Here is a 20,083-nt window from a genome sequence, read left to right as displayed (position 1 = left end):
CTTCGGGACAGAGGCGTTAGCCAGCAATAGCCACTCGGTTGCAGCTAGCTAGCTGCGGTAATCCGGTGTAATGGTCCAGAGCTTGCGGCAGGAATCTGGAGATGTGGTAGAGAAAAGCAGTCCAATGGGTTGATATCGCGCTTTGCAGACTGGCAGGTATTGGCGAGCTAAAGCTGGCGTCCGAGCTAAAGGTGAAGACAGCTAGCCGTGGCTAACAAAGACTAATAGCTAGTTAGCTGGCTAGCTCCCGATGGAGGAACCAGTTATAAGGAATAAAAACTTGCAGATCCGTACCACATTGTGTGAGGCGGGTTGCAGGAAAGTATATTTAGTTCGTAGATGGAAAGTGAGATTAAAATATATATGAAAAAAAATCTGCTAAGCCGTCTTGGGTCAAGCCAAGATACATCTGTGAGGCTGCTTATTGGTCAAACCAAACGAACAATGTGGAACATAAGGCTGCCATTCTTAATAAAAACACGTCTCACCTTCCTCGCTGCACTTCGTAACTATAAAACACTTCAACATTTCACCAAGAGGTGACATCATACGTAAACTAATAGAAAGAGAGGCATTCTGGCAGTACACCTTAGACACTGCGGATCCTAAAGGGGCTAAACAAGGATTTTGCCTTTTGTTTTCTATAATGTTGTTGCCTTGATGTTTTGTGTCTTTGTGTCTCCAGTTTCACAGACACTCATATATCCAAGATGCATATACTTTAAATGTCCACACGAGGATCATTTTGTCATCTCATTTCTCCGTCCAGTCCGTCGTGTGTGGGAGAAACGTCTCCTGCTGAAATACCAGAACCTTCCACATATACTCTCCAGATATATTAGAAATAACTAATAGTATTATGAAGGTGATATGAAAGTCTCTTACGTATATAGTCCTGTCCTCCAGTCCATCACAGTGTGCACCCAGACCGGGAGGTTCCAGTAGCTGGTCGATGCCATACGCAACGCCCCCGTTAAACATCATGAAACGATCCAGGAGCCTCGCCATGTTGTCATTCACCATGATGTCCCCCTGACAGACACAAACAAACAAACATGAGAAAGGTAATAAGATAATCACAGGACAAGATGAGAACTAACCTGGTCCCAGATCTGTTTGTGCTTTCTTCCAAACTCCTAAAGTCAGTTACACCCGTGGCAAGAAAGCACAAACAGATCTAGAACCAGGCTGAGGCTAGATGAAATTGGGAGATTGGGGAGAGAGGAATATAGAAGGCCCAGTAGGCCCAGAAGGCCCAGTAGGCCCAGTAGTTCTGAGCAGATGGTGTACCATGTATCTTCACTGTCTTTCTTTCATTCTCAGCTATAATTGTGCTTTGGGGATAAAATAAGGCGTATTTCCCAAATGGCCCCCTATTCCCTTTATAGTGCACTACTTTATACCCTATTCCCTTTATAGTGCACTACTTTATACCCTATTCCCTTTATAGTGCACTACTTTAGACCCTATTCCCTTTATAGTGCACTACTTTAGACCCTATTCCCTTTATAGTGCACTACTTTAGACCCTATATAGTGCACTACTTTAGACCCTATTCTCTATATAGTGCACTACTTTAGACCCTATTCTCTATATAGTGCACTACTGTAAAAACTATTGCCTATGCATATAGTGTACTACTTTAGACTGGAATATGTTCCAGGGTTCTTCCGATGGCATTGAGGAGAACACCATATCAGTCACTGGCTTTATCAATAAGTGCATTGAGGACGTCATCTCCACAGTGACTGTACGTACATACCCCAACCAGAAGCCATGGATTACAGGCAACATTAGCACTGAACCAAAAGGGTAGAGCTGACGCTTTCAAGGTGAGGCACTCTAACCCGGTTGTTCGTTGACAAACAGGCAAAGCATCAATACAGGACTAAGACTGAATCGTACTACACTGGCTCTGACTCTCGTTGGATGTGGCAGGGCCTGCAAACTATTACAGATCACAAAGGGAAACACAGCCGCGAGCTGCTCAGTGACACGAGCCTACGAGACGAGCTAAATCACTTCTATGTTCATCGAAGGAGATGATTGTGGACTACAGGAAAAGGAGGACCGAGCAAACCCCCATTCTCATTGACGGGGCTGTAGTGCAGCAGGCTAAGGGCTTTAAGTTCCTTGTTGTCCACATCACCAACAAACTAGAATGGTCCAAACACACCAAGAAAGTCGTGAAGAAGGCACGACAAAGTCTGTTCCCCCTCAGGAGACTGAAAAGATTTGGCATGGGTCCTCAGATCCTCAAAATTATACAGCTGCAACATCGAGAGCAGCTGGTTGCATCACTGCCTCATACGGAAAATGCTCGGCCTCCGACCGCAAGGCACTACCGCAAATCCCCCCGCCAACCCCTCTTTTACGGTGCTGCTACTCTCTGTTTATCATCTATGCATTGTCACTTTAACAATACATTCATGTACATATTACCTCAATTAGCCCGGCTAACTGTTGCCCCCGCACATTGACTCTGTACCGGTATCACCTGTACGGAGCCTCGCTACTGTTATTTTCACTATTATTTTACTGTTTTTTTATTTCTTCACTTATCTATTGTTTAACTCATACCAATTTTTTACTTAAAAATTGCACTGTTGGATAGAGCCTGTAAGTAAGCATTTCACTGTTGTATTCGGCGCACGTGGCAAATAAACTTTGATTTGATATTCCCTATATAGTGCACTACTTTAGACCCTATTCCCTATATAGTGCACTACTTTAGACCCTATATAGTGCACTACTTTAGACCCTATATAGTGCACTACTTTAGACCCTATTCCCTATATAGTGCACTACTTTAGACCCTATTCCCTTTATAGTACACCGATGGGCTCTGGTCAAAAGCAGTGCCCTATATCGGGAGCGGGGTGTCATTTGAGACTCAGAGGTGTAAATGAGGTTGAAGTAGCTACTCACAACGACTTTCTTGTTACAGCTAAAGGTGAAGGTTGATCCGTGCATCGTCCGGTAGGTAGTGAACGAAGTCAAGGTCATCTTCTGTAGAGAGATCAACGTCATTATAATCAATACAAGATCACAATCAAAACAACATCAAGAAGTAATCAAAACATTTGTGATGCACCCATAGCCTCACCTTGATATTGCGTATGATGTGAGCTTTGATGATGGCTGTGAGTTTGTCCCTGTGGGCAAGACTGTAGAGCCAGTGTTGTCTCTCTTCAGACAGAGAGCTGAGAGCAGCGTCAGACGGCCACAACATGGTCAGGGGCTGGTGGATGGAGTTCTCGACCAGGTTCAGCATGTTGGCATCCTAAAAATAATAACAACAATAACAACAGCATGGTCAGGGGCTGGTGGATGGAGTTCTCGACCAGGTTCAGCTTGTTGGCATCCTAAAAATAATACCAACAATAACAACAACATGGTCAGGGGCTGGTGGATGGAGTTCTCGACCAGGTTCAGCATGTTGTCATCATCATAAAAACAATAATAATAACAACGATAACAACATGGTCAGGGGCATGAAGCCCTGTTCCTCTCTCTCCAATCTACTGTGGTCTCAGATGTATTAGTGCAGGCGTGAAAATGACCAATAGGACCATTTTCCACCACAATGCTAGGTGTAGTTTACTGTGTTCAGCCAATCAGGTGGACCCTAACAAAGAGTGTAAAGCCCTGGTCCATTTGTACAATGTGCAATGATTGGCTGAATGCCATATGCTACTTCAATGGAGACAAAGTTAAATTTGGACTTTGTGTAAATTGGGATTTGCCCCATAAAAGTATTTGAGATTGAAGCTATTTAAACGGTAGTAAATGTGTATTAGCTTTATACATTAATTAGTAAACCAACGGCCAAGCACGGACAAACTGAAATGGTCCACCCACACAGACAGCGTGGTGAAGAAGGCGCAACAGCACCTCTTCAACCTCAGGAGGCTGAAGAAACACAATCGAGAGCTGTCGGGTTGTATCACCGTCTGGTACGGCAACTGCTCCGCCCACAACCGTAAGGCTCTCCAGAGGGTAGTGAGGTCTGCACAACGCATCACCGGGGGCAAACTACCTGCCCTCCAGAACACCTACACCACCTGATGTCACAGGAAGGCCAAAAAGATCATCAAGGACAACAACCACCCGAGCCACTGCCTGTTCACCCCGCTATCATCCAGAAGGCGAGGTCAGTACAGGTGCATCAAAGCTGGGACCGAGAGACTGAAAAACAGCTTCTAGCTCAAGACCATCAGACTGTTAAACAGCCATCACTAACATTGAGTGGCTGCTGCCAACATACTGACTCAACTCCAGCCACTTTAATAATGAATACTTGGATGTAATAAATGTATCACTAGCCACTTTATATTATATAATGTTTACATACCCTACATTACTCATCTCATATGTATATACTGTACTCTACACCATCTACTGCATCTTGCCTATGCCGCACTGCCAACGCTCCTCCATATATTTATATGTACATATTCTTATTCATCCCTTTACACTTGTGTGTGTATAAGGCAGTTGTTGTGAAATTGTTAGATTACTTGTTAGATATTACTGCACGGTCGGAACTAGAAGCACAAGCATTTAGCTACACTCGCATTAACATCTGCTAACCATGTGCATGTGACCAATAAAATTAGATTTGTTTACCTGCACCAGTTTGGTGAACTTCATGTATCCATATAGTTCACCTGCTTCAGTGAAATTAAGCTGAAATATAAGAAAAAAATTATGTCACAAGTAGGGATTAACATGGATAACCGCGTATGTCTATAGATTAACATGGATAACCGTGTATGTCTATAGATTAACATGGATAACCGCGTATGTCTATAGATTAACATGGATAACCGTGATAGGTCTATAGATTAACATGGATAACCGTGATAGGTCTATAGATTAACATGGATAACCGTGATAGGTCTATAGATTAACATGGATAACCGTGATAGGTCTATGCACAATTCACTACATACTGTAGGCATCTCTGTCACAGACAATTCCAAGTCATTAGGGAAAAGTATATATTCTCCTGTCCTAGAGCCTAGGCTGTTATCCTATCCAGTCTCCTTCTGTCCTAGAGCCTAGGCTGTTATCCTATCCAGTCTCCTTCTGTCCTAGAGCCTAGGATAATATCCTATCCAGTCTCCTTCTGTCCTAGAGCCTAGGATAATATCCTATCCAGTCTCCTTCTGTCCTAGAGCCTAGGATAATATCCTATCCAGTCTCCTTCTGTCCTAGAGCCTAGGATAATATCCTATCCAGTCTCCTTCTGTCCTAGAGCCTAGGATAATATCCTATCCAGTCTCCTTCTGTCCTAGAGCCTAGGATAATATCCTATCCAGTCTCCTTCTGTCCTAGAGCCTAGGATAATATCCTATCCAGTCTCCTTCTGTCCTAGAGCCTAGGATAATATCCTATCCAGTCTCAATCCCCCTGAAGCCCCAAATGAAAAAGTCCTAACTTTATTCTCTAATCTATAGGTTGCATTATCAGAGCACATGTGACCTACGCGCATCAGAATACCTCTATAACATTTACCCCGCTTCTGTGTGCTGTCTCGTATTGCTGCCCATATAGAGTTCAGGTAGAGAACGTGTGATCAACAAACGCTATGACAGGAGATATGGATGTTTTTTTTAGGGTAGCCTAGTGGTTAGAGTGTTGGACTAGTAACCGGAAGGTTGCAAGTTGTACCCCCAAGGTACAAATCTGTCGTTCTGCCCCTGAACAGTTAGTTAACCCACTGTTCCTAGGCCGTCTTTGAAAATAAGAATTTGTTCTTAACTGACTTGCCTAGTTAAATAAAGGTAGAAATAAAATAAAATTAAAAAATATATACTTTGATACTAAAATAATTCCACTCTTCATCTCCCCGTTAGTCTTGGGCTGATCAGCTTTCTGTATAACCATCGACTCTATTTGGACAAATACAGGTGATATTCTGTCATTCGTCGAAGGAGGAAGTTTAGGAACTTTTGTCATTTGACTTTTGACTGCCGTGACTGCCGTTACAAAGTTTTGTATGATTTGACAAAGCCTGTGCGCCCTGACCAGAAAAACCGCTGAATGAATTGAGGAACATAGCGCTAGGGAATTTATGAACGTCCAAATTTCACAATTTCATTAAACAATCATAGATAGTTACTTTATCATTACTAAATATGAGTTTAATTTGCTCTGAAACCTTTACATAGTGGCGAGTCCAAGCAGACAAGGTGACGGAACGCGCCTCTTATTTTGGGAGGACCCTGGCATAGTGATCATCTTGGTTTTAAACGCTGGGACTTTTTGCTGTATTTTCTTGGACTCTCGGGATAATATGAATTATTCCCAGAATTTAAACTTGGTAGATTTTCAGGAAAATTTGAACCCCTATTCACGAGTTATTTTAAAATGAATAAAACCGATTTGGGGAGTAAATTGTGACTTGTGTCACAAATGGCAGCACCCTAAGCCCTATATAGTCTAGGAATAGGGTGCCCATCTCTCTGTTGATCAGTTGGTAGAGCACGGAGCTTGCAACGCAAGGATCATAGGTTTAATTCCCGCTGAGGCCACCCATATGGAAAATGTATGCACGCTATATGTCTGTAAGTAGCTTTGGATCAAAGTGTCTGCTAAGTGGCACATGCAGCCGTAGCCTACCTTAGATGGTATGGTCTTTTGATCCTTCAGGTCATACGGGGTGAGGACCTTGTCAATGTAGTGGATCACACCGTCAGCTGTCACATAATCACTGGAGACTATCCTAGCGTCATCATTAATGTACACAGAGCCCTGAGAGAAGGGGGAGATAGAGAGAAACTTAGTTAAAGGACCAGTACAGTCAAAGAAAATGTGATTTCCTGTGTTTTATATACATTTCCACACTATGGAGTTTGGAAAAATACTGTGGAATTGTGCAAATTATTTTTAATGCCCTTTTAGTGTAAGAGCTGTTTGAAAAGACCACCTGAATTTTCATCCCATTTTGGTGGGACGGAGTTTTGGCCTGCCTGGTGACATCAAGTTAGTTAATAGTCCAACACGAAAGAGAGTTCCAATAAAACATTTACGTAATAAAAAATGGCCATAAAAACCAGTCAGTTTTTAAGCTAGAGACCTGTCGGCCTTCTGCATCTGCGGTGGAAAGTGGCAGAACTAAAGCGCTGTTTGTCAGACCAGACGATATCCCAAAAATCGGTCTTCTCACGAAAACGGTTTGGCCTATAAACTAATATGACCCATCTATGGAAAGATTAGGCTCTCACGAACATGAGGGTGTTCTCTGAGCTCTCCTCTATATCCTAGATATAGGACACATTTTTAAAATAAAACAATTTTGACTGTCTTTTTTGTCATTTATGAATGTGTTATTCAATGTGTTTTTCTGGGCTATAGTAGTAAAGACCAAATTCAAACTTTTATCAAATCACTTTTCTTCTTTTTACTGTTGATACCTAAAGGGGTCCTAAAATTAAATCAAATAGCTAAATGATCCACCTTCTTAAAACAATTCCATATGTAAGCTTAGAACCCACCTCCAATGGCTTAGACTTTTAAGAATTCAATCCTCTGGCACGCAAATTGTATGATGCCAAACTCTTTTAGTCTGGTCAAAAGTTGTAAGTAGCAGTAAACCTTGGAGTAGTAAACGTATGATTAGTAAACCTTGGAGTAGTAAACCTTGGAGTAGTAAACCTTGGAGTAGTAAACCTTGGAGTAGTAAACTCTAGAGTAGTAAACCTTGAAGTAGCAAACCTTGGAGAAGTAAACCTTGGAGTAGTAAACCTTGGAGTAGTAAACCTTGGAGTAGTAAACCTATGATTACTAAACCTTGGAGTAGTAAACCTTGGAGTAGTAAACCTTGGAGTAGTAAACCTTGAAGTAGCAAACATTGGAGTAGTAAACCTTGGAGTAGTAAACCTTGGAGAAGTAAACCTATGATTACTAAACCTTGGAGTAGTAAACCTTGGAGTAGTAAACCTATGATTACTAAACCTTGGAGTAGTAAACCTTGGAGTAGTAAACCTATGATTACTAAAAATTGGAGTAGTGAAACCTTGGAGTAGTAAACCTTGGAGTAGTAAACCTTGGAGTAGTAAACCTTGGAGTAGTAAACCTTGGAGTAGTAAACCTTGAAGTAGCAAACCTTGGAGAAGTAAACCTTGGAGTAGTAAACCTATGATTACTAAACCTTGGAGTAGTAAACCTTGGAGAAGTAAACCTTGGAATAGTAAACCTTGGAGTAGTAAACCTATGATTACTAAACCTTGGAGTAGTAAACCTTGGAGAAGTAAACCTTGGAATAGTAAACCTTGGAGTAGTAAACTCTAGAGTAGTAAACCTTGGAGTAGTGAAACCTTGGAGTAGTAAACCTTGGAGTAGTAAACCATGGAGTAGTAAACCTTGGAGAAGTAGGTCTTCGAGTTGTTAACCTTGGAGTAGTCAGCTTAGGAGAAATAGGTATTGTAAAAGTAAACCTAGGAGAAGTAAACAAAGGAGAAGTAGGCCCTTGTGTAATAAACCAAGGAGAAGTAAACAAAGGAGAAGTAATCCTAGAAGAAGTAAACCAAGGCGAAGTAAACCAAGGAGAAGTAAACCTTCGAGTAGTAGTATTATAATAATATTATGATAATCAATTCTTGTAGTAGTAGTATTTGGAGAAGCAAGTCTTGTAGTAGCAGTATTTGGAGAAGCAAGCCTTGTAGTAGTTATATTTGGAGAAGCAAGCCTTGTAGTAGCAGTATTTGGAGAAGCAAGCCTTGTAGTAGCAGTATTTGGAGAAGAAGGCCTTGTACGAGCCAGAAATGGGCAAAAGTAGCTCACTATAAAGGGAATAGGGACTCACATCCTTGAGGCTGAAGGTGAGCTGGTGTCCGGAGACGGCCACAGCCTTTGAGGTGGTCTTCAGGTCAGAGAGCATCAGAGTCTCACAAGACACCATGTGGTAGTTAGCCAAGTCTGGGCTGCGTCCCTGTGACTCCCATGCCTCTATCTGGAGAGAGAGTTTACACAGGGGTGGGTCAGAGACCCACACACACCATAACAATAACACAAGCCCAGGTGTATGCCACACACACACACACACACACAGTATATGCAGACCCGTCCTACACACAGGAACATTGAAAAAAAAAAAAAAATTGACATACTGAGAAGTTGCTGTTTGCAGGAGGTATGAATGTAGTGAAGGGCCCATCACCGTACAGACTCCTCACATCAGACACCTGGAGAACCACAAGCATTAGCCTCATCAAAAATATGCGGAATGTGAATACTCCTATTTGTCTTGGTAACATTTATTTTATAACATAGAGAAGTGAAATGTCATTACCACCCTACAACAACAGACTCACCATTATTATCCGACGGTACAACGCAGCTTCTGACTGGCGAAATATCTCCTGCAAATATCCATGGGAAAATAAATTCATAGACACACACACACACACACACACACACACACACACACACACACACACACACACACACACACACACACACACACACACACACACACACACACACACACACACACACACACACACACACACACATATACACACACACACACACACACACACACACACACAGACCAGTGACTCACTGTGCGGGTCTTGCCTCGGCAGTCAAAGCCATCTCCTATGTGTCCTCCATTGCAGGAGCAGTTCCTCTCTCCGTTGCCCATGTAACGACACCTGGCGTACTTTCCACAGCCCCCGTTGTTCTGGAAACATAACCGGAGTCTACACCTCTGGACTCCAGGTGTGTGTCCCAAATGGCACCCTATTCCCTTTATAGTGCACTACTTTAGACCAGGGCCTATAGGGAATAGGGTGCCATTTGGGACCAGCCACAGTAGTACTGTAGTACCTAACTATCGGATCCTGTGGATGTGCCTGGGTCAGATCTGAGTCAGACCTGGGTCAGACCTGGGTCAGATCTGAGTCAGACCTGGGTCAGACCTGGGTCAGATCTGGGTCAAACCTGGGTCAGACCTGGGTCAGATCTGGGTCAGATCTGGGTCAAACCTGGGTCAGATCTGGGTCAAACCTGGGTCAGATACTCGGGTGCGCTGGATTTACTTTTTCAGGTTCAATGAAACCAACAAACCAATAGAACAGCCCTCCTGTTCACACTGGTCAGTATGTCACGTATTTAACACACTGGTCAAGGTAAATTACCTCCAGTATGTCACGTATTTAACACATTGGGTATATATTTAATCCAAGTCTGATCTGATTAAAATGCCACCCTATTCCCTATATAGTTCATGGGCCCCTGGTAGTGCACTGTGTAGGGAATAGGGTGGCATTTGGGATGCACTGTGTAGTACTACAATGCTCCAGTACTCACAGTCCGACAGGGGTTGAACGGGTAGCAGAAATGTCCATTCCCAGAGTAGCCAGGTAAACAGTTACAGGCAACCTGAAACAGGTGGAACAGTTAGTTACTCATGTAACTAAACTAAACAAAACAAAGAAGAAACTACTATGAAACAAAGATAAATTATATAAGGAATGATAGTAAAAAGCTTTGGAACATCTTAAATTAAATTTTAGGCAACAAGGCAAACTCAGCTCCATCATTCATTAAATCAGATGGCTCATTCATCACAAAGCCTACTGATATTGACAACTACTTTAATGATTTTTTTTCAATGGCAAGATTAGCAAAACTAGGCATGACATGCCAGCAACAAATTCTGAACCTACACATCCATGTATAACTGACCAAATTATGAAAGACAAGAATTGTAATTTTGAATTCCGAAAAGTGAGTGTGGAAGAGGCGAGAAAAGTATTGTTTTCTATCAACAATGACAAGCCCCCTGGGTCTGGCAACTTGGACGTAAAATGACTGAGGATGATAGGGGACTGTATTGCCACTCCTATTTGCCATCTATTCAATCTAAGCCTACAGGAACGTGTGTACCCTCAGGCCTGGAGGGTAGAAAAAGTAATTCCGCTACCCAAGAATAGCAAAGCACCCTTACCAATCAGCCTAATACCAACCCTTAGTAAACTTTTGGAAACAAATGTGTTTGACCAGACACAATTCTATTTCACAGTAAACAATGTATCTTTCAGCACCCTTACAGGGAATAGCACACAACATGTAGAGCACTTATACAAATGACTGATGATTGGCTGTAACAGATTGATAATTAGAAGATTATTGAGCCTTTATCGAGCATAATCTGCTGCTGGAAAAACTCACATGTTATGGCTTTACACCCTCTGCTATATTGTGGATAAAGAGTTACCTATCTAACAACACAGAGGGTGTTCTTTAATGGAAGTCTTTCCAACATAATCCAGGTAGAGTCAGGCGTTCCCCAGGGCAGCTGTCTAGGCCCCTTACTTTTTCAATATTTACTAATGATATGCCACTGGCTATGAGTAAAGCCTGTGTTTTGCCATAGTTTTGTCACACCTGTAGATAGTACAACGAGCCAGATATTTCACCAGTTATATAAATGTCAAGCATCCGGTTGCCGTATTCACTCGCTACTAAATATGGTGTTGAGAGGAAGCTTAGCGGCCGGCAGTGGGAGAAGATCGGTTTTGGCCGACATTCTGCACATTTTCTCATCAATGCAACATTTGATCTTCATACAGTTTTCTGTTTACAAAACTAGAATCTGTAACAAACAGAGTGGACTGCATTTTGTAGACTTTACACTTCGCCAAAGTTTCTACAAATTGCGTTGTTTAGAAGGAGTGCAAAGGGGAATTAAGTTACTTCACAGAGTAGGCGTTCCCTAATGGATATATGCAAAAAAATTCTAGAATGCGCCAATAGGATCTTACTAGCTCCTCCTTGGCTCTACCCGCCTCCTTGCTTGTTCTGCCCACTATTAATAATTTGCTCCCATTGGAAATGACAGACTATGGTCTATCTTGGGTTAGTTATAAAAATCTTTGAGACTACTGCCCAGTCATATGGTGCCACAAAGAGGGACATAGGCAAATTACAGTTGGCCAAGAACAGAGTAGCACGGCTGTCCCTTAAAGGTACACAGAGAGCTAACATCAATGACATACATACATGTCAATCTCGCCTGGCTCAAAGTAGAGGAGATATTGACTTTTACATTTACATTTATCCAGAGCGATTTACAGTAGTGACTGCATCAATTTTCATGTTTGTCGAATTTAAAAAAACAGATAAAAATACAAATTGTGGAACAATGCGGACTGTGAGGAGACACACGCCAGCACACACACTCTACACACGTATTTATGGTTGTATTATAAATATTGTATTTTAGATATGTAGTGGTGTCATAATGTTATTTTTGTTTATGCCTTAATTTGTTTGGACTCCAGGAACAGTAGCTGCTGCCTTGGCAGGAACTAATGGGGATCCATAATAAACCCCAGAAAGAGAAGCTGCTGCCTTGGCAGGAACTAATGGGGATCAATAATAAACCCCAGCAGGAGTAGCTGCTGCCTTGGCAGGAACTAATGGGGATCCATAATAAACCCCAGGAAGAGTAGCTGCTGCCTTGGCAGGAACAAATGGGGATCCATAATAAACCCCAGGAAGAGTAGCTGCTGCCTTGGCAGGAACTAATGGGGATCCATAATAAACCCCAGAAAGAGAAGCTGCTGCCTTGGCAGCAACTAATGGGGATCAATAATAAACCCCAGCAGGAGTAGCTGCTGCCTTGGCAGGAACAAATGGGGATCCATAATAAACCCCAGCAGGAGTAGCTGCTGCCTTGGCAGGAACTAATGGGGATCCATAATAAACCCCAGGAAGAGTAGCTGCTGCCTTGGCAGGAACTAATGGGGATCCATAATAAACCCCAGGAAGAGTAGCTGCTGCCTTGGCAGGAACTAATGGGGATCCATAATAAACCCCAGGAGGAGTAGCTGCTGCCTTGGCAGGAACAAATGGGGATCCATAATAAACCCCAGGAGGAGTAGCTGCTGCCTTGGCAGGAACAAATGGGGATCCATAATAAACCACAGGAAGAGTAGCTGCTGCCTTAGCAGGAACAAATGGGGATCTTTAATAAACCCCAGGAAGAGTAGCTGCTGCCTTGGCAGGAACAAATGGGGATCCATAATAAACCCCAGGAGGAGTAGCTGCTGCCTTGGCAGGAACACATGGGGATCCATAATAAACCCCAGGAAGAGTAGCTGCTGCCTTGGCAGGAACTAATGGGGATCCATAATAAACCCCAGAAAGAGAAGCTGCTGCCTTGGCAGGAACTAATGGGGATCAATAATAAACCCCAGCAGGAGTAGCTGCTGCCTTGGCAGGAACTAATGGGGATCCATAGTAAACCCCAGGAAGAGTAGCTGCTGCCTTGGCAGGAACAAATGGGGATCCATAATAAACCCCAGGAAGAGTAGCTGCTGCCTTGGCAGGAACTAATGGGGATCCATAATAAACCCCAGAAAGAGAAGCTGCTGCCTTGGCAGCAACTAATGGGGATCAATAATAAACCCCAGCAGGAGTAGCTGCTGCCTTGGCAGGAACAAATGGGGATCCATAATAAACCCCAGCAGGAGTAGCTGCTGCCTTGGCAGGAACTAATGGGGATCCATAATAAACCCCAGGAAGAGTAGCTGCTGCCTTGGCAGGAACTAATGGGGATCCATAATAAACCCCAGGAAGAGTAGCTGCTGCCTTGGCAGGAACTAATGGGGATCCATAATAAACCCCAGGAGGAGTAGCTGCTGCCTTGGCAGGAACAAATGGGGATCCATAATAAACCCCAGGAGGAGTAGCTGCTGCCTTGGCAGGAACAAATGGGGATCCATAATAAACCACAGGAAGAGTAGCTGCTGCCTTAGCAGGAACAAATGGGGATCTTTAATAAACCCCAGGAAGAGTAGCTGCTGCCTTGGCAGGAACAAATGGGGATCCATAATAAACCCCAGGAGGAGTAGCTGCTGCCTTGGCAGGAACACATGGGGATCCATAATAAACCCCAGGAAGAGTAGCTGCTGCCTTGGCAGGAACTAATGGGGATCCATAATAAACCCCAGGAAGAGTAGCTGCTGCCTTGGCAGGAACTAATGGGGATCCATAATAAACCCCAGGAGGAGTAGCTGCTGCATTGGCAGGAACAAATGGGGATCCATAATAAACCCCAGGAGGAGTAGCTGCTGCCTTGGCAGGAACAAATGGGGATCCATAATAAACCCCAGGAAGAGTAGCTGCTGCCTTAGCAGGAACTAATGGGGATCTTTAATAAACCCCAGGAAGAGTAGCTGCTGCCTTGGCAGGAACTAATGGGGCTCCATAATAAACCACAGGAAGAGTAGCTGCTGCTTTGGCAGGAACTAATGGGGATCCATAATGAACCCCAGGAAGAGTAGCTGCTGCCTTGGCAGGAACTAATGGGGATCCATAATAAACCCCAGGAAGAGTAGCTATTGCCTTGGCAGGAACTAATGGGGCTCCATAATAAACCCCAGGAAGAGTAGCTGCTGCCTTGACAGGAACTAATGGGGCTCCATAATAAACCCCAGGAAGAGTAGCTGCTGCCTTGGCAGGAACTAATGGGGATCCATAATAAACCCCAGGAAGAGTAGCTATTGCCTTGGCAGGAACTAATGGGGCTACATAATAAACCCCAGGAGGAGTAGCTGCTGCCTTGACAGGAACTAATGGGGCTCCATAATAAACCCCAGGAAGAGTAGCTGCTGCCTTGGCAGGAACTAATGGGGATCCATAATAAACCCCAGGAGGAGTAGCTGCTGCCTTGGCAGGAACTAATGGGGATCCATAATAAACCCCAGGAACAGTAGCTGCCGCCTTAGCAGGAACTAATGGGGATCCTTAATAAACCCCAGGAAGAGTAGCTGCTGCCTTGGCAGGAACTAATGGGGATCCATAATAAACCCCAGGAAGAGTAGCTGCTGCCTTGGCAGGAACTAATGGGGATCCATAATAAACCCCAGGAGGAGTAGCTGCTGCCTTGGCAGGAACTAATGGGGCTCCATAATAAACCCCAGGAAGAGTAGCTGCTGCCTTAGCATGAACTAATGGGGATCCTTAATAAACCCCAGGAAGAGTAGCTGCTGCCTTGGCAGGAACTAATGGGGCTCCATAATAAACCCCAGGAAGAGTAGCTGCTGCCTTGGCAGGAAATAATGGGGATCCATAATAAACCCCAGAAAAAGTAGCTGCTGCCTTGGTAGGAACTAATGGGGATCCATAATAAACCCCAGGAAGAGTAGCTGCTGCCTTGACAGGAACTAATGGGGCTCCATAATAAACCCCAGGAAGAGTAGCTGCTGCCTTGGCAGGAACTAATGGGGATCCATAATAAACCCCAGGAGGAGTAGCTGCTGCCTTGGCAGGAACTAATGGGGATCCATAATAAACCCCATGAAGAGTAGCTGCCGCCTTAGCAGGAACAAATGGGGATCCTTAATAAACCCCAGGAAGAGTAGCTGCTGCCTTGGCAGGAAGTAATGGGGATCCATAATAAACCCCAGGAAGAGAAGCTGCTGCCTTGGCAGGAACTAATGGGGATCCATAATAAACCCCAGGAAGAGTAGCTGCTGCCTTGACCGGAACTAATGGGGATCCATAATAAACCCCAGGAAGAGTAGCTGCTGCCTTGGCAGGAACTAATGGGGATCCATAATAAACCCCAGGAAGAGTAGCTGCTGCCTTGACCGGAACTAATGGGGATCCATAATAAACCCCAGGAAGAGTAGCTGCTGCCTTGACCGGAACTAATGGGGATCCACAATAAACCCCAGGAAGAGTAGCTGCTGCCTTGACCGGAACTAATGGGGATCCATAATAAACCCCAGGAAGAGTAGCTGCTCCCTTGGCAGGAACTAATGGGGATCCATAATAAGACAAACACTCAAACGTACCTGGCCTGTATTTCTACTTCATACAGCGAGAAGGCCAGTGCATTACACTGAAAAAGTGTTGCAGGTTATTGCAGTATTAAGGTGAATGTGACCCCAATGGCACCGTATTCCATACACAGTCCACTACTGGTCAAAAGTAGTGCATTAAATAGGGAATAGGGTACCATCTGACACTCAAACAAGTGTAGTCTTACCAAGTTCGGTCCTGTTTTGATGCACTCTGCGATACTGGAACATCCACCGTTGTTTACCAAACAACCGTCTATCTCTGCAAAAACACAACATCACATTGTCATTCCCTTTTAGATCAGCCGTTCCTTTCTAAATCACAGTCAAAAGCTCGAGGATCACCATTCGCACATTATTTTTTACATAAAATATCTTGCCGGTTAAATTTAGAGTCAAGGTTATCAGTAATTGTAACAGATTATGGCCTATTATTATTATAATAAACGATTTGCATTGTCAAAAGTATAAATTCTTATAATACCATTAATACTCCCAACTGTTATCATTTTTGGAAGAAAACAAATATTTACAAAATTAAGAAAATCTGGATAAAAAATAAGTAAATAAAATTGCAAACCACCTGCAGTACAGGACCACAGTTTGAAAACTAATGTTCTAGAGGCAAAGGTTTTGTTAGTTTGTATTTCACTTATTCATCCGTCCTATAACCATTCCCATTGAAATTAGACTTTTTATTCAAGGGTGGGAGCAGACAACCGTGACCATTCTGTAGTTGATCAGGGTCCTGTTTTGAAGCGGTCAGTAATGGGATGCATCCCAAATGGCACCCCGTTCCCTACAAAGTGCACTACTTTTGACCAGAGCCCAATGGGGAATAGTGTTCCATTTGTGACGTAGCCATGGTTAAAGGGCTGATGGTAGTGTTCCATTTGGGACGTAGCCATGGTTAAAGGGCTGATGGTAGAGATCCATTTGGGACGTAGCCATGGTTAAAGGGCTGATGGTAGAGTTCCATTTGGGACGTAGCCATGGTTAAAGGGCTGATGGTAGAGTTCCATTTGGGACGTAGCCATGGTTAAAGGGCTGATGGTAGAGTTCCATTTGGGACGTAGCCATGGTTAAAGGGCTGATGGTAGAGTTCCATTTGGGACCAAGCCATGGTTAAAGGGCTGATGGTAGAGTTCCATTTGGGACCAAGCCACGGTTCAAGTACTATTTGAAATCATTTGTTTTTGGTCTAGCTTGCTTAGAGTGCCAGATGGGCAGGGTTTGCAGTTTTGGGACCATTCTCTTGGCCCATTAAGCCAGACAAGTTCAACTAAGCCCAGATCAATTATAGTATTTTAACCCAGGTCTGAGACACACTGCTGTTGATATGGTTGTAAATATTTTAATTGGTTCTACTGTTGTTGTGTTTAAATGTGTTGAGTGTAAAGTGGCAGTCTTGCCCACCTGTCATTTTGTGACTAAGCTTCGGGCTCCATAATGTTTTATGTTGTCTCCGCCTGGAACAGACTACTACTGTTGATTATCTAACGAATTCAATCACTCAATCAATCACACGCCATACCTAGACACCACACCCCGTCTCCAGTGTATCCTTCTGGACAGGTGCAGGTCCTCTCCCCAGGTAACGTCTTGGTGCAGTTGGCAATCTGAGCGCAGCCTCCGTTCCCAGTGGCACACAGGTTCACCTCTACGGAACATTAGTTTACCAGTTTAGTTTACCAGTTTAGTTTACCAGTTTAGCTTACCAGTTTAGTTTACCGGTTTAGCTTATCAGTTTAGTTTACCCGTTTATCTTACCAGTTTAGCTTAACAGTTTAGCTTAACAGTTTAGCTTACCAGTTTAGCTTATCAGATTAGTTGACCAGTTTAGTTTACCAGTTTAGTTTACCAGTTTAGTTTACCAGTTTAGCTCACCAGTTTAGCTTACCAGTTTAGTTGACCCCACAGTGACCGTACACTGTGGGGTACATACCCCAACCAGAAGCCGTGGATTACAGGCAACATCCACACTGAGATAAAGGGTAGAGCTGCCGCTTTCAAGGAGCGGGACATTAACCCGGAAGCTTATAAGAAATCCCACTATGCCCTCAGGCAAACCATCAAACAGGCAAAGCGTCAATACAGGACTAAAATGGAATCCTACTAAACCGGCTTTGACACTCGTCGGATGTTGCAGGGCTTGCAAACTATTACAGACCACAAAGGGAAGCACTGCCGCGACCTGCCCAGTGACACGAGCCTACCAGACGAGCTAAATCACTTCTATGCACGCTTCGAGGTCAGCAACACTGAAGCATGCACGACAGCACCAGCTGTTCTGGACGACTGTGTGATCATGCTCTCCGTAGCCGATGTGAGCAAGACCTTTAAACAGGTCAACATTCACAAGGCCGCAGGGCCAGACGGATTACCAGGACATGAACTCCGAGCATGCCCTGACCAACTGGCAGGTGTCTTCACTGACATTTTCAACCTGTCCCTGACCGAGTCTGTAATACCAGCATCAAGCAGACCACCATAGTCCCTGTGCCCAAGAACACAAAGGTAACCTGCTAAATGACTACTGATCTGTAGCACTCACATTCATAGCCATGTAGTGCCTTGAAAGGCTGGTCATGGCTCACATAAACACCATCATCCCAAAAACCCTAGACCCACTCCAATTTGCATACTGCCCCAACAGATCCACAGATGATGTAATCTCTATTGCATTCCACACTCCCTTTCCCACCTACGTGAGAATGCTGTTCATTGACTACAGCTTGGAGTTCAAAACCATAGTGCCCTCAAAGCTCATCACTAAGCTAAGGAACCTGGGACTAAAGACCTCCCTCTGCAACTGGATCCTGGACTTCCTGATGGGCCACCCCCAGGTGATGAGGGTAGGTAACAACACATCTGCCACACTGATCCTCAACACGGGGCCCCTCAGGGGTGCGTGCTCAATCCCCTTCTATACTCCCTGTTCACCCATGACTGCATGGCCAAGCACAACTCCAACAGCATCATTAAGTTTTCCGACGACACAAAGGTGGTAGGCCTGAACACTGACAATGATGAGACAGCCTATAGGGAGGAGGTCAGAGACAACCTCTCCCTCAACATGATCGTGGACTACAGGAAAAGGAGGGCAGAGCACACCCGCATTCTCATCACCTGGGCTGTAGTGGAGCAGGTTCAGAGCTTCAGGTTCCTTGGTCTCCACATCACCAACAAACTAGAATGGTCCAAATACACCAAGACAGTCGTGATGAGGGCATGGCAAAGCCTATTCTACCTCAAGAGACTGAAAAGATTTGGCATGGGTCCTCAGATCCTCAAAAAGTTCTACAGCTGTACCTTCGAGAGCATCCTGACTGGTTGCATCACCGCCTGGTATGGCAACTGCTCGGCCTCCGACCGCAAGGTGCTACAGAGGGTAGTGCTTATGGCCCAGTACATCACTGGGGCCAAGCTTCCAGTCTTCCAGGACCACTATACCAGGCGGTGTCAGAGGAAGGCCTTCTCTTTTCATGACATAGACTGACCAAGTGAATCCAGGTGAAAGCTATGATCCCTTATTGATGTCATCTACACTTCAATCAGTGTAGATGAAGGGGAGGAGACAGGCTAACGCAATATTGGGAAGGTGTTCTTAATGTTTGTACACTCAGTTTATACTAATATTTAAGATATACAGTGAATGACAGTCATAGCCAGAAATTGTCCTCCCATTTTAGGTGACCAAAAGTATTGGGACAAAATCATGTGTATATTTGTATATATATATATATATGTATGTATGCCTACAGCCTACAGAAAGTATTCATACTATTTCCACATGTTATTTTATTACAGCCTGAATTTAACATTGATTAAATTGAGATGTTTGGTCACTGGCCTCCACGCAATACCACATAATATCAAGCGGAATGTGTTTTTTTCTCCCTGAAATGAATACAAACATTTAAGCTGAGTATTCAAGTGTTCAATACCTTAGTTAGGGCAAAATAAATCATAAATTATATAATAATAATAATAATAAAACTAAATAAGTTCAGGAGTGAAGATATGCTTAACAAGTCACATAAATTGCAAGTCACTCTGGGTGCAATAATCCCCGCAGGAGGCCTTTTGCCTTTTAGTAGGCAGTCATTGTAAATAAGAATTTGTTCTTAACTGACTTGCCTAGTTAAATAAAGGTTAAATAATTAAAACATGAAAATAATTTTTCATGGACTCACTCTGTGTGCAATAAATTAATTTTCATTAAATTTGCAAACATTCCTAAAAAACATGTTTTCACT

The 20,083-nt window shown here is 43.7% G+C and overlaps 1 protein-coding gene across 8 annotated transcripts in view; it reads right to left on the bottom strand.

The window, feature by feature from the left end:
* stab1 (stabilin 1) overlaps positions 1 to 20,083 on the bottom strand; it is a 157,343-nt gene that overhangs the window by 45,483 nt on the left and 91,777 nt on the right. For all 8 annotated transcript variants that reach the window (XR_016488114.1, XR_016488115.1, XR_016488116.1 and 5 more), the window contains exons 42-53: positions 17,359 to 17,484; positions 16,013 to 16,086; positions 10,321 to 10,392; positions 9,572 to 9,691; positions 9,321 to 9,368; positions 9,117 to 9,191; positions 8,813 to 8,959; positions 6,628 to 6,759; positions 4,630 to 4,689; positions 3,107 to 3,283; positions 2,929 to 3,009; positions 886 to 1,032 (exon numbers count right to left, since the gene is read on the bottom strand). Coding sequence is in view for 3 of the 8 variants with exons in the window: in XM_090206515.1 (XP_090062641.1) it covers positions 886 to 1,032; positions 2,929 to 3,009; positions 3,107 to 3,283; positions 4,630 to 4,689; positions 6,628 to 6,759; positions 8,813 to 8,959; positions 9,117 to 9,191; positions 9,321 to 9,368; positions 9,572 to 9,691; positions 10,321 to 10,392; positions 16,013 to 16,086; positions 17,359 to 17,484 (1,259 nt within the window). In the remaining 5 variants the exon portion in view is untranslated. The remainder of the gene's footprint in view (positions 1 to 885; positions 1,033 to 2,928; positions 3,010 to 3,106; positions 3,284 to 4,629; positions 4,690 to 6,627; positions 6,760 to 8,812; positions 8,960 to 9,116; positions 9,192 to 9,320; positions 9,369 to 9,571; positions 9,692 to 10,320; positions 10,393 to 16,012; positions 16,087 to 17,358; positions 17,485 to 20,083) is intronic.

Source organism: Oncorhynchus mykiss, chromosome 17 (genome assembly GCF_057628025.1).
Source record: "Oncorhynchus mykiss isolate SJ-2025 chromosome 17, ASM5762802v1, whole genome shotgun sequence".
Lineage (NCBI taxonomy): Eukaryota > Metazoa > Chordata > Actinopteri > Salmoniformes > Salmonidae > Oncorhynchus > Oncorhynchus mykiss.
The sequence above is the reverse complement of the archived record's forward strand: the minus strand, read 5'-3'. Positions and strand labels throughout refer to the sequence as shown.